The 14,716-nt window shown below is 40.7% G+C and overlaps 1 protein-coding gene across 1 annotated transcript; it reads right to left on the minus strand.

The window, feature by feature from the left end:
• Positions 1–751: 751 nt before the first annotated feature.
• On the minus strand, positions 752–14,223 carry LOC134451114 (cytochrome P450 2J2-like). Its single transcript, XM_063201298.1, has 9 exons — positions 13,870–14,223; positions 11,989–12,151; positions 11,485–11,637; positions 7,246–7,406; positions 6,468–6,644; positions 4,968–5,103; positions 3,876–4,063; positions 3,099–3,240; positions 752–1,669 (listed from the first exon to the last, which is right to left on the minus strand). The coding sequence occupies exons 1-9, from the start codon at positions 14,059–14,061 to the stop codon at positions 1,494–1,496; spliced, it is 1,488 nt and encodes a 495-aa protein (XP_063057368.1). The 5' UTR covers positions 14,062–14,223; the 3' UTR covers positions 752–1,493.
• Between the last annotated feature and the right edge of the window lie 493 nt (positions 14,224–14,716).

A 14,716-nucleotide genomic window follows, 5' to 3' on the forward strand; every position in this document is an offset into this window, starting at 1 on the left:
GTCAGGTTACCTATGAGGGCACCTCCCACGAAACAGTACCAAGTGCAAGTGCTGACCTGTCCACGGTGTCATAGGAAAAATCACAAGGCCGTTTACACAGAAGCGTCATGGGACGGAGGCGAGCTCGCAAATCTCGCTGACGTGTTGCCATAGGCCTAGGGCTGGACGTCAGCTATTGGCAACTTGACTCCCTCGCATTGCCTACAGTAGCAGCAACATCATCATCAATACTTAGGTGACCTAACATGGGTCATTCACAATTCATGATCAAAAGAAAAAGAAAAATGAAAAAGACAGATCTGTACATTTTCTGTTTGTCAGAGTTTACATTTATTGACATGCGCACCTTTTCTTCTTTGGGGAGATTGTGAGAAAATCCAAGCAAATATAAGGACATTCATTAAAGACAAAAATGAATGATGAACAATTATATTATTATTATTATTATTATTATTATTATCATTATAGGCTATTACTATTCCATGATTTCCTACTGCAGTGCAATTCAACTTCAGTGCCAAGGGCTGAATGGAACATTTAGTTCTCGCCACTAACATGGTCCCTGTTATAAGCTGTACAATATGAACTAAAATAGGCCTAAGCTGTATAAAATATGGTCGTAGTGCATTACTAAAGGCCCTGTGTCATGTAGTGTAGCACTATGTGTAATTGGCGTTGATAGGCCTCTGTATGGGAGCATGTGATTCTCCCACTGAATAACAATTATGATAAAGTTTGCCTTTTCGTTTTCCTTTGTATTCTTATTTCGTTGTGGTGGATATGATTTGCCTATATTTTTGTTCAATTTATCCTTTTGTTGCATTTCATGAGCCGTGTATGTCATGTGACCTTTTGTGACCTTTTGTGAACTTATGTGACCTAGAAGCGTTAGGGTCAGGTAAAGCACTTCTGAAATGAGGTAGCGTGCACTGCGTTTGCAACGCTCCAAAGATTCTACTGCAGGTACAAGGCGTACACGGTAATTACTTTGAATTTATTTGTATTTTCTTTATACATTTTTGTATGTCTTTTTGCTTAAATATTAATGCATTGTATGTGTTTTGTTTGGTGTCTGCCAGTTTTCACGGTGCTCATGACGAGCAAAGAAATAAAGAGTCATGATCATCAGTAAGAATGCGTGGACCAACTTTATTGACACCAGCATTAGCTATACACTATGGTAGTTAAGTTTTTTTCAATGACTATTACAGCGTTCCAATGGCAGAGCGGTGTACAATATGGGCATACAGGTCCAACATAAGATTTCACTTCCCTTCAAATTTCAAACTTATCAGGGCCAAAAAAAGTCATGTTGCTGCTGACAGATATTAACATATGGTAGGCAACCAGAGCTATAGTAGTTCTCCTTATCCGGGCATACACAGACAGAGTCACCAAATACAGATACTGACAATATTTTTGGTTAATCAGTTACAATTGCAAGTTTAGAACACTTCAGATTTGAAATGTTATAGTTTCCAAGTCTTGTGCCCTTAGCGCGTATGTGTGAATACTTTAAACGGGAGAGGGGTGCGTGTGGCTCCCACTTCCCCCTCCAGACTCAGCTCCACTCCCTCCTCTGTGGAGAAGCTGAACTTCTGAAGAAGGCCCACGAAGAACAAGAAGAGCTCCATCCTGGCCAGCTGCTCCCCCAGACAAACCCTCTTGCCTGCAACACAACAAGAACAGGCCACCAGCACCAGTCGCTTTAAGCACATGCCTGTAAAACTTCAACTTACTTCATTCATACGATAATTTGTCTTTCAAGTATTTTTTGGGAGCAGAGATACTTCATTGATCCAGAAGGATATGAAAGACAGTGATGACACAGACAATGTCTCACTTTAAATGTATCCTCAAGGGAACAGTCCATCGTGTTTCCATAATGAACTACGTATGTTCTTCTCTGATCTGAGATGAATTCATGCGTACCTCTTTGGTCTTTGTGCGTGCCTGCGATCAGTCTTGCCTGGTTCACACCTGGCTATCTCTGAAGATATTAGTACAGCACGTAGTCAATAGACAATCGTGTCAGTTGTATCTATTCAAACAAACTGGAAGCTTCCATTTGTCAGGTAGTATGCGTCATCGCCTTTCCAGCTGCTCTCTGGTTAGCTCTATAGCTTAGGCCCCTATTTTTGGTGGGGAAGCCATTCTGTCTTTCAGATCGGAATGATCGTGCAAAGCAGCATGGGATTTCACAGGCTGCAATCAGTCAGGAGCGCGACGTTACTTTGTTAGCACTAAGCTCGTTCAGCATGGCAAACATGGCTGAAGCAGTTACTATACAAAAATGCTAACAAACTATCATCATGCTCCAGACTGATTGCAGGGATGCACAAAGACCAAAGAGGTAGTACGTACGTACCAGTAGGAAGGTGGTCTCCAACACCACACCTCATCCACGGCCGAAACTAGCCTTGTGCGCTATCCTACGTACTTCCGCCAAAAGATTGGCTCCGTACATAGTCTGGTTACTGTTTTCTGTGCAGCATTGTTGGCCGGCAGGATCTTGCTCGTGACGATGACGTAAACGACTGCGCTATGTTGTTGTTGTGTAACTGTTGGCGATTGGGTGAGAGCTGTCCAATTATTTCAAACCAGAACTGAATGCAAACTTCCCGCATCCTGCGTTCGCGTCAGATCAAACAACCCCCAGACCAGTGGTATAGTGTACGGAGAATGCAGTATATATTTAGGTATGTATACCCACCTCAAAATTTCAGGCATTTCAGTATACCCACTTAAAATTGATTGATCCATTATTTGGAATGGCACAAATATATACAGTATACCCACTTCAAAAAATGCTCAAATATATAGTATACCCACCCCAAAAAAGTAGACTACACCACTGCTCTAGACCATGAATACAAAATGAAGTGGTAGTATTATGGGATGGTCTCAAGACCAGGCTAGGCCGAAACACCCTTGAGCAAGACAACTAACCCCACATCAGCGACTGCAACCTTGTACCTTTGTAACGATGAGATTGCCTTGGATAAAAGTATCTGCCAAGTATCATGTAATGTTTGTGAGCAACTAATAAGTCTCTTGCATTGGACTTTCTGTATTGCACTCTCGACTTTAATTCACACCTGCGGAGAAGGGCAGGAAGGCATCTCTTCTTCTGAATTTTCCCTCAGAGTCCAGGAAGTGACCAGGGTTGAATTCCTCTGGCGTTTCCCACTCCGTCTTATCAAACATCACAGACGTCAGGTTCGTCAAAAGTGACGTGCCCTGCAGAAGAGAATCATCACTGACCTCACAGCACTGAAAGTAGTTCATTTTTCCAACACAGGGATGTGTGCAAAAAAAAAAAGATTACCGCAATAAAGTGATACCGCACCATTCATACACCTCCCCTTCAGTTGAATAATTGGGTTTCACCTTTCCCCTGTACTTCCATCTGTTTTCTGAGTCTAGTAATGCACATTTTACCTCCAAGCTAGCAAACGGAATCGGGGGCCGCACGCTATTCCGACATACCGCTATTCCAACATCCAACATGCCACTATTTGGTTAGGGTTAGGGTTAGTCTCCCTAAACTGGTAAAAGCTAAGCAATGTAGCACAAACCACAGACATGGCATATCTCGGTGGGAAATGTGCCGGTATTCAGACAATAGACATCAATGTCGGAATAGCGCCAAGTAACCACTGAATCATATGGACAAGCTAGCAGCTAGCTGGTCCCATAACAAGATTCGATGATAGTTGCTAGCTTGGAACTAGAAGTAACACCACCAGACCAAGAGAAGGGCTGGAAGAATATGGGAAAGGTAAAACCCAGTTATTTATCTCAAGGGCAAGTGTAAAATTAGCCAGAAATGTTGTGGTATCACTTTTATTAATTATCTGTACTGAGCTCCTTGCCTTGGGTATGAAGTATCCTCCGAGTGTTGTGTCCTTTCCAGCCAACCGTAGTCCGTTGATCGGTACAATGTTCCCGATTCTCTGGATCTCGTGGATCACAGCTTCGGTGTAGGGCATGCTGGCCTTGTCCGCCATGCTGGGTGGCCGTGACTGACCAATCACAGTGTCGATTTCAGACTGCACCTTTTCTGCAAGATTGTGCACAAGTACACAAGATTACACAGATTTGCATACAGTATAGTACCCAGGGCCCTAAGTTTACTTTTTTCATCACCAGCCATAATGGCTAGTAGATGTACATTTTACCATCCTATCACACACTCACTAATGGGTCAAAGTGACCAGTAAGTTGGTCTTCTCTACCAGTCAAACTGGAATTTCACCAGCATTTGGCCGGTTGGCTGGTGTTAATTTAGAGCCCTGATTGTACCTATAAGCAGTGCACTCTGATTGTAAACGGTGCAATCTACAGTGGCTATCTTGGGACTGAGCAAGACAATACTTCCTGTGCACCTTTAAGCCTAAGTGCAGTGCAGAGATTCTTTAAGTATATAGAGATATGCCAACATAATAGGTTTCTATGGGCACCTAACGTGACCAGGTTCCGGTCTGCCTAAAGGGGCGTGTCATAATACTCCTAGCATTGAATAGAACAGTCCTTAGGTCTGTCTAGGTCTGCCTAAAGGAGGATTTCCTGCAGTACAGACGCTAGCACATGAGACACAGACAGGTGTAACAAAACAACAGACAACAACAAAAACAAAACGAAAACAAAACAGACAGGAAAGACAGACCTGCATACACTATACTATACACCAAAGCTCACCAATACATACTTAGAACTTGATGGTGGTGGAAAATACTCATGAAAAAGAAGATAACGTTTGTGAATGGGCAGCATCAATTCTGAAAGTAACCTATTAGAAATATTACTTACGCTACGTACCTCTACATCTGCCCATTGAAAACTGACATTAAGGCAGCTTGGCCAGACTATGTTTGCTGGGTTGTAATTTTTTTGTGTTGTAATTGCAATAGCGAGGCTACCGTTTTTCACCAAAACACTGTGACAGACAATATATTACTACTTACTCTGCACATCTGGGTGCTTGATGAGGAGAACCAGAGCCCAGAGCAGGGTGGTGGACGTAGTTTCTGTGCCAGCTAGGAACAGATCCAGTGAGTTCATTACCAGATTGGACTCAGTGAAGTCATCATTCCCGGAACCCTAACGAATATAAAAAATCCAATTTAAAGACTTTGTATTGTCATTTTACTTTTCTGGACAACAAAATCAGAAAAACTAACATTATTGACTAGGTTATAGAATCTGAAACATAGGCCTATTAACACAACAACACTGTATATTATCATGTTTTACATTACTGTGTTCCAGCTGGTATTTTCTAGTAGTAATTTTACACGGCTAATAGTAGATGAATATTCCAAACATAATGCTGCCTTTTTATGACTATTCGATGCAAATGCATTTCGTTAGTACATCTTGTTTGGAAGTGTCTTCACTTTTTTATATATTCTCCAATACAGCCATACAGGACAATCAACCTTTTCTATGCTCAAGCGTGTGTGTGTGTGTATGTGTGTGTGTGTGTGTGTGTGTGTGTGTGTGTGTGGAGCGACACAGCAGGTGACTTGTGATACCCCATCTTTTTCCAAGGGATACAATGGACATTGTACTACGCTCAGTGACTTCTAATATTCCTGGACACTTTATCTTTAATATGCACGGTGACTTCTGACACTCCGGGACACTTTGTCTAGGGCGGCTATGTGCCGCTCAGCTAAGGCACATGTGACACTGTGGCCACTTTATAATTTGGTGTGTGTGTGTGTGTCTGTGTGTGTGTGTGTGTGTCTGTTTATGTGTGTGTGAGAGAGACAGAGAGAGTGAAAGAGAGAGGGCAGTATAAAGTGAAAGCCCATTGGGAAACTCCAACTCCCATTGTCATTGTCAATGTCATTGTGACACAGGACTGTGTCTCTGGAATGCTTCACCAAAAATACACATTTTTAGGGGTTTTCATACTTTGTATTATATTTCATATGAATCTGCTCAGCATATGAGCAGTTTCCAATGGGAATTGTGACATGTCTCTACTTGACTAACCAACATTCTACTGGTAACTCTGTCTGTGAGTATGAAATCATGTCAAAGCCTGCACTGAGGCCCAGAAGGATGAGGATGTAGCTCAAGGACCGCGGAACCGGCTGGGCCAGGGGGACCGTGGCCCGGGTAACTTTTTGAAAAATAAATGAATGACGGCCCTCAAAAAAAAAAAAAAATCCAAGTCAAAACCCATGGACAATATCAAACCCACACAAACCAAGCTGTAATAATGCAATAAAGGGTTTTCCTAAACCAATATTTTCCCCCAAACCCCCCGTCCTAAAATGGGTCCCCCCCCTTGCGGCCCCCCCTTGTTCAAATACGTTCCGCGTTTTATGATGTAGCTACTAGTCCTTCATCAAACTCAGAGGGCAGTTTCTGCTCAATGGCATCGTGCTTTTTCTTGACAAACATATGACGAAAAGTAACAAAGAAATCATGGAAAACAGTACAAAGATATTTACACTCTGCATCTCTGTGATGTAGGCGTCGATGTAGTCTCGTGGGTTGTTGGGGTCCAAATCCTCCTTATGTCTCTCCACCTCCTTCCTTATGAAATCCGCGACATCCAGATAGTTGCTGAAAATGGCGTTGTGTGGCCCAGGCAGGTGCTTCATGATGACAGGGAATGCCTCGTACAACTGACAGAAGACAGAGATGTAAATGAAATAGAAGACACAGTATATACTTAAGTGATCCTGGCAGAACTGAACATGTTTACATTTATTGCTTCACATGCATCTGCTAGGTTACTTTCAGCTGTGCCTGTTGCACACACTAGGGTAGTATCTATCCATAAATTAATGTTACAGTATGTAAAGGCACAAATACACCAAACGCGACCTGAGTGATTCCAGCGATGTAAGTAATTGACTTTGAATTGAGTCGCTGGCAAGAGAAGAGACAAAAAACGATTTGGGCGACTAGAGACGATTTGAGCGACTTGAGCGACTATGATGCGGTTTGGTGACAGCCGCCAGTCAATGGGAATGTCGGAATGGTTGCATTCTGTTTTAAACGGACATACTGTCTTTTCCATCGCTCATATCGCTCTTGCTGCACATTCCAGCGATTCTCTGTCGCTTAACATCGTTGCCGCCTGCTGTGTATTTGCCAAGTATAAATAGCATAAATCTTTTTCTGGCTCTGGTGCTCACAGTGCATTACAAAACTAGTCCTCTCACCTCAGGATTAAAATCAATTTACACCCGCAGTTGATGAGGAATACAGAGTTATGCTAACCTGTGCCCATATTGTTCCCTCTAGGTATAGAGCTTCATTGAACTTCTTCAGAACCTTCTGGAACGTGTAATCGGAATAATCATACCGTCGTCCGTACACCAGCTGACATATTATATTTGACACAGCGTTGTTGAAAAGCATCTTTGGGTTAAATGGGTCACCTAGAAGGAGTGCAGAGATTGGATAAAAACATGTATTACAATATTAAACAGAATGCATTGATCATAGAGCTCCACAATAAAAATATCAACATTTTCAGGGAAAACTCTATGAAAGCCATTACAAAAATCTATAAAATGTAATTTTTAAACAGCTTTTTCACGAAGTTATCATAATCAAAAGGTTAATTGAATGTCATTATCAAGTACAGCAGGTGAAGCCCAAGGAAAATCAGATGGACTGATTTTTGAAGTTTATTACATTTCCAGAAATACAACCTGTTTTGTACACTCATCACAAAGGCATTTAGTGCGTTTTGCATCTGTACTCTGTACCTATATTTAGTTTACGTGAAAAGTTATTTTCCAAAATACGATGAAAGACATTTGAGTGCAATTCTAATGTGGTTTTCTTTTCAGAGTGAGGAGTCCGCACACTTAAAGGTTCAAGGATTTTTGGGAGTGCTTCAATGAGGCTATCAGTTGAAGGTGAAGAGTGTGCACATCCCAGGAAAAGGTGCAGGACAAAGGCTGACGGTACATGCACACAGGGACGGCACGTTTCCTTAACTGCACAGTCAACGTCCATGTTCTATCCGCGGACAGCAGCCATTCATTTTCAATGGAGCCCGCACATTGAACGCAGACGTCCGCGCAGGAAAATAGACTCGAGTTCTATTTTCAAGGAGCAACACGGACATGTCTGGGCGGGACGGACATGCGCCGCGCTTACACCGCACTCCTGTGTGCAAGGCATGATTTGTTTTCATGTATTCTAACAGTTTCGGACTGATAACGGACACGTTCTGTGGACGTACTGTGGATGTCCGCGCCGTTGGTGTGAATGCAGCGTGACTGTAGTTTTCAGAGTGAGAAGTCCGCACACTTTAAGATTCAATAATTTTTAGTGTGTGGACTCCTCACTCTGAAAACTACAGTCAGCCTTTGTCCTGCACCTTTTCCTGGGATGTGCACAATCTTCTAGCCTCGCGCACCATCCTACATAGGCCCTACTTCCGCCAAGAGACTTGGCTCCGCACTACGTCTGGTATCTGTTTTCTGTGGAGCGATGTTGAGCGGCCGGGTTTGGCCGGTGTTCTGTCAAACAGTCCAACATTGTAATTTTATCCTACGGTAGGATGTTATGTCAGACATGTCTGTTAAACAGTCCTATATCGCCAAAAATAGACGTCAGACATGTTTGTACAACAACTTATCCTGATTTTTCAGAAAATGTCCTTCCCGCTTCCTGCAATCGCGTCAGATCAAACAACCTCCAAACCATGAATACGAAATGAAATGGTAGTATTATGGGATGGTCAGGACCAAGCTAACAATCTTCACCTTCAACTGCAATTCGCCTTTGGCTAAGCCCCGCCCTCTTTAGTAACAGTTGCTACGTCGGACAGATACACTTTCTATGCGCTGTGATAACGTGATTAATGCAGTGATCTGGCTATCGCAGCGGTTCACAACTAAGAAATAAAAAAAAAACACTCCTCCATTCATAATTTGTATTTCCTGAACTGTCATGCATCACAGTTGTTTAGCTGTTGTGGGATCTCAAATTCTCACCCTGGTATCGATTTTCATATTGTAACCAGTGCCACCATGGTAAGCTATAACTCGCATAGCCTATGTCCCTGGCTCAAAAAACTGTAGTTGTTGGACGAAATCACCCAACGGATGTTGTCATATTCAAAGCTACCACATCAATGTGTAACATTAACTTTTGGTGTTTATGTCTTCAATAGCTCAAGAAAATAACGTCCATCAGCTGCTAGTCAAAACAATCCTGACGTGACTGACAGTGAACTTTGCTAGCGTTGTTTCTTCATTAATTTAGGTCAGAAAACCAAAATCCTACCCTGAAATAGGTTCGTGTTTTGCTTACAACATTACTGAAAAGTTACACGAGTGATATGATGGCATGATTGGAGCACACAAAGTAGGCTATGTTTGATGATCCGTGCGCTTTCTAGTCGAGTGAGGATGCCGACCCTTCAAGCCAGACTATTCAACTGCTAATATTGGTCCAGTTTTAGGTAAAGAGGAAACCGATTACCTCCTGTTACATCGCGGGAAACTTGCACCTTTGTCACAAATACCCCAGGCACAATTTCCAGTCACATTTTAATAATAATACGACCGTAATATCTTGCTAAACCCTACTTGAAAACATGCGATTTCAGCATTGAGTTCAATGGAGCGCTGTCAAAACTGTCCAAACTGTCCGAGGTTTGTCCGAGGTCGTCCTTTTGCTGCGCTGTGATTGGTCAAAAAGCACTTTAGGGCGGGCCTTAGCCAAAGGTGAATTCTAATGTGACAACATAGGGCAAGTGGATCTGGATTATGTAATCTGACTACCATAATCGCTAGCTTAATTCCAACAAAAAACGGTGACTTTTTGAGAAGCACAATTGGTAACACTTCCAAATAAGGGGCCATAATTAACAGCAAAGTAGCTATAACCTAATACTTTAGTAAGGGTTAATAATCATTACTTAACGCCACATTAGACACATATTAATTGTTATTAATGCATATGTCAAACATTAGCAAGCAGTTATTTAACTGTTAGATAACTATTACCTTGTGTTACAAGTTCATAGCATAAAAAATATTTAACTAATAGATAAGTAAGGGTACAGTAATAGTTAAGTAGCTATTAGGTCATACTTAACTAAGGACCAAAATGAACACTTACTTAATACAAAAGTAAGGCATAACTAATGAATAAATAATACCGAAATATTGTCTGTAGATTGAGTACCCATCATGCACTGCACTTCTTGGAGCTAATATTCTCAGACATTAACTTAATTATCACAAAGGATTGGTTTAGTTACGCTTCCAAACTATTACTCTTCATAATGTTCTGCATTTATTGTAGGGTTTTTACCATTAAAACTAATAAGTGGTATATGAACAAATTACATCTCATCACCCCACCATCATTGAGAAGTGTATGTCCAATCCTTGCTATAGCCTATAATGGCTCCTCTTGCGATTATTACAGTGATTTGAACGAGTGAAAGTGAGACGTCACAGTAGATTAATTACTTAACTATTAGGTATGCGCAGCCAACTCTATTATAAGGGTCCCAAACATCAATATCTATGGATTAATTAACCATTAGTTATCCGCAGCCAACTCTATTATAAGGGTCCCAAACACCAATATCTATCCAGTAGCCTCTTACTGCAGCAGGGGTCGCCGGCGACCCTATTCACGTGCTGAAAATGCTTAACTACATCATAACAACATTGCCATGACATTACAGAGAGCCAGAGTGCAGCACTAAGGGGTTAATTAACCATTAGTTATCCTCAGCCAACTCTATTATAACCCAACTCCCAATATTTATGTATTATTTATCCATTAGTTATGCCATACTTTTGTATTAAGTAAGTATTAATTTTGGTCCTTAGTTAAGTTTGACCTGATAGCTACTTAACTATTAACTGTGCCCTTACTTATCTCTTAGTTAAATAATAATATACTATTGTTATCTAATAGTTAAGTAACTGCTTACTAATGCTCAACATATGCATTAATAACAATTAATATGTGTCTATTATGGCGTTAAGTAATGATTATTAACCCTTACTTAAGTATTAAGTTATAGCTACTTTACTTTACATTATAGCTACTTTTTAATACAGGGGTGGGGAACCTTTTTCATTCGAGGGGCCACTTCAAATTCCTCTAATGGCCATACTATGAACACAAACCAGGATTGCCCACTGCACTTTAGGCCTATATTGAAGGCAGCACTTTTAAAACAGACCCCACCTTCTCTACGTCCCCTGAAATATAACTAAGTCGCATTGAAAATGTAATTTTCAAGATTCCTGTACCATGCATGTCTTATTTTATGTGAAGCCCGGATAATGCAGCCTCAAGGACCATAAATGTCCCTCGAGACATAGGCTCCCCACCCCCTTTTTAATACCTTTGAAAACAGGCTCCATTTTGTGTGTTACTACACTGATTTCGTGTGGTTAAAAAAACCCACTATATCCTGCAGTAGGCTAACAGTCCAGAAGGTAATGCTATTGTAGTCTTCCTCATCTTCACCTTTCTGTGTCTCCATTTCCTCCTGCAGGTACCTGATCTCCTCACAGATGGCATTCTCCATCAGCGTCTTCCCCAAACCAAAGTTTCTCAGGGTTGTCATAGCGAAGCGACGATGAGTCTTCCACTTCATTCCATTGCTGAAGAAAAGCCCCGCTGTGCAGGAAAAGACCCAGTGGTTTTGCTGAATACACTTGTTTTAATACACTTTTTAATACACCTATTTTACAAAAGGCTTCAATGGGCAGTCATGGACTAACTCATACTCTGCTCCACTAAGCCACCTTCTTCCTACCCAGAGATCACACCTGACAAATATCGTGGCCTTTTTGTGCAGATAGGTTCGCCGGTGGGCCTATTCACAATTCACATTCTCAATTACAACATTGCTATGACATTACAGATTAAGACATAGCCATTACAATGTTGGTGACATTAAGGTTATAACATGGGATCTGTGCAAAGTGGTTAATAAAATGTATTAGCACTGCTTAAAAAATATCACACCATTGTCTGGGTACATCCTTTCACCCATTGGACTGTAGGGGCGATCCACAAAGATCTCAGCCTGGCCCACAAGAGCTTCTTTCACCATCTTGTAGCCAGTGGCAACCACTGTTTCTTCATGGCCCAGACGCAAAGAAAAAATGTCTCCATATACTTCAGCCAACTTGGAAGAAAAAAAAGTTAATTTAATTTGCTTGGAATGGAGACGTTTGACATTGTCAGCATTTAGCTATCCATATGAACCTAGAGGCATATGAAACAACACACCCGTAGCCTACTGTAGGCCTACTGTTGTGCAGATGCACTAAACTGCATTCATTAGGCCTATTGTAGTAGGCAACTGTAGTAGGCTACCATGTAGATGTAATGGATGCACATAAACATCATGCAATGGGTTCAACAGACGTCTTTGTCCAAAGCAACTTACAATGAAGGACATCATATCATGCAACACTTCACACAAACTTACACACACGCACATTTAAATCCAGTTCAACACACCAAGTAGCTAACAGACCTCATTTCAAGTCTACTCTCAAAGTACACAATATTGATTTTGATAATGGCTGAAGTGCCACCCCATAATGATAAGAAATAAAATCATCATCATCATCGTGAATTGTACAATTGAGTTAACCTCTATAGGGGAGACTGGGGTAAGGTGAGCCACGGGGTAAGGTGAGCCACCCCCTTTTTCTCGAAAAAGGTGAATACATTTTAACATGTCACCACATTCTAAGGTGGTGGAAATCCTTTTCTAACACCTGTGAAAAAGTGAAGCATGTACCAAATTTGGTAAGAGAGATATTTGTGAAAATGTGTTTTTTTGCTCTTTAAGTGAATTCCATGTATATTCAAAACATGGATGATTTAGAGAAAACAAAAATAGAACAATTTCTGGTCTCATCATGTCTGAAATGTTACGTAATAAGCTACTATATGAGTGATATTTTAAGTCTTTTTGCACTTTTATGATAATTTTATGAGCATTTATTTACATAATTTTGGCATGGGGTAAGGTGAGCCTTTTGAGATGGGGTAAGATGAGCCGCTTATCCTAATGGGATGCATAATGGTTGAACACCATGTTATGATATTTCAGCATAATCAGATAATTTCTTTCATATCATACCCAGGTGAGTTGAGATTAATGACTTTATGCATGTTTCAGCCAATTCAAACAATAATATTAACCTTTTTTTCTACATTGCACTCTGCATTGTTCGCCATTGTATTCAAACAAAGTTGCAAGGGCCCACAATACGTATTTTTTGGCATGGTTCTGTTGCTTTAGTTGTTTTATTTCATAGATTTATTAATTACATTTGTTATAATAAATAAAAGTTGTTTAGCTGAGATTTTTGCCTGGGCTCATTTTACCCCAAGCAGTCGCTCACCTTACCCCATACAAGGGGTAAGATGAGCCACCTGAAAAAATATTTTTAAAAGGCAATATCATTTTAACCATGACAGTTTATCAATTATTTTTTGCTCTAATAGTATCAGGACACTTTAAAATTTGGTATGATGTGAAAAATTTAACCAAATACGCCTTCATCGCTTAGCTATGACGGAAAATGTAAAAAGTGGCTCATCTTACCCCAGTCTCCCCTACCATTTAATTAATGGAGACAAAATTTTGAGTAGTCAACTTGTTACTCTGCTACTTTGAAAGCTTAGGCTTCAATAAACACCTGTTGCTTTACCTGCGCACGCGCAAATTCTGTCAGTTACCATGAAATGACATGCGCACGAAGTTAGCTACTCAGAAGCATTTTAATTGTCATAATAATTGTTCAATGTTACCTTAGCGTCCTTGGGTGTTTTGAAAGGCGCTATATAAAACGAAAGTATTATTATTATTATTATTATTATTATTACCTTTCTCATGTAAACATCTGGTTGCTTTGAGTCGATGCTAAAAACGTTCCCGGCGAAAGGCCATTGAAATGGTCCTGGGGGATAGTTTGGAGGTTTCCGGTGCTTTAAGTAATCGGCAATAAAAAGGAATACGACGAAGAAGAGCAATACGCTTTTAAAATCGAGCGACTCCAACTGCAGAAAAGAAAGCATTTTGCAACGCAGAATTAGGCTGTCCTCCGAATGAACAGTGTTGGCAGAGACACTGGATAAGATAACAATTATAGGGCCCTACTCTTAGAATCACTGATGTGTTGTTGTTTGGTAGTTCCACTGACTTAGCCTATGCGTTCCAACTTCCTTGTTGGACCACCGCACGGGGTAAAGGCTGCGTGTTGTCTGGAGGCGTGCACTTGACCTGACGTCTGTTGATGTTGTTCCAGCAAATTTCTGAATTCGGTATTAACATAGTAGACTGGGACCAAAATTCTGAATTGTGACACCCGAAGGCATTTGAGAGACACAGTTTTAATTAATTTTAAGCTAAGTGATGGTTTCAATTGTCAAATGCATTGGAATTGCTATTGGAATGCTAAACTCATGTTTACTTTGCAAAACAGACTGTTATTATTAGTTAGTGATTACGTCATTATTACTTCAAGGTAATTAAGCATGGCCTGTGGTCCGTGTATATTTTCGTTCATTCATTTTTCTATTTTGGATATCACACGAGAAAGGAATGAGGGCTCGTTTATGCTGAATTACGCTTGAATATCACTTGTGAAATGGAACCAAGCGCCATGTTTTGATATTTTGTAGGTGCTGAAAATTAAACGCTGAATCTTAGAAAAGAGAGAAAAGCAATAAA

The sequence above is a fragment of the Engraulis encrasicolus genome, chromosome 6, assembly GCF_034702125.1.
Source record: "Engraulis encrasicolus isolate BLACKSEA-1 chromosome 6, IST_EnEncr_1.0, whole genome shotgun sequence".
Taxonomy (NCBI): domain Eukaryota; kingdom Metazoa; phylum Chordata; class Actinopteri; order Clupeiformes; family Engraulidae; genus Engraulis; species Engraulis encrasicolus.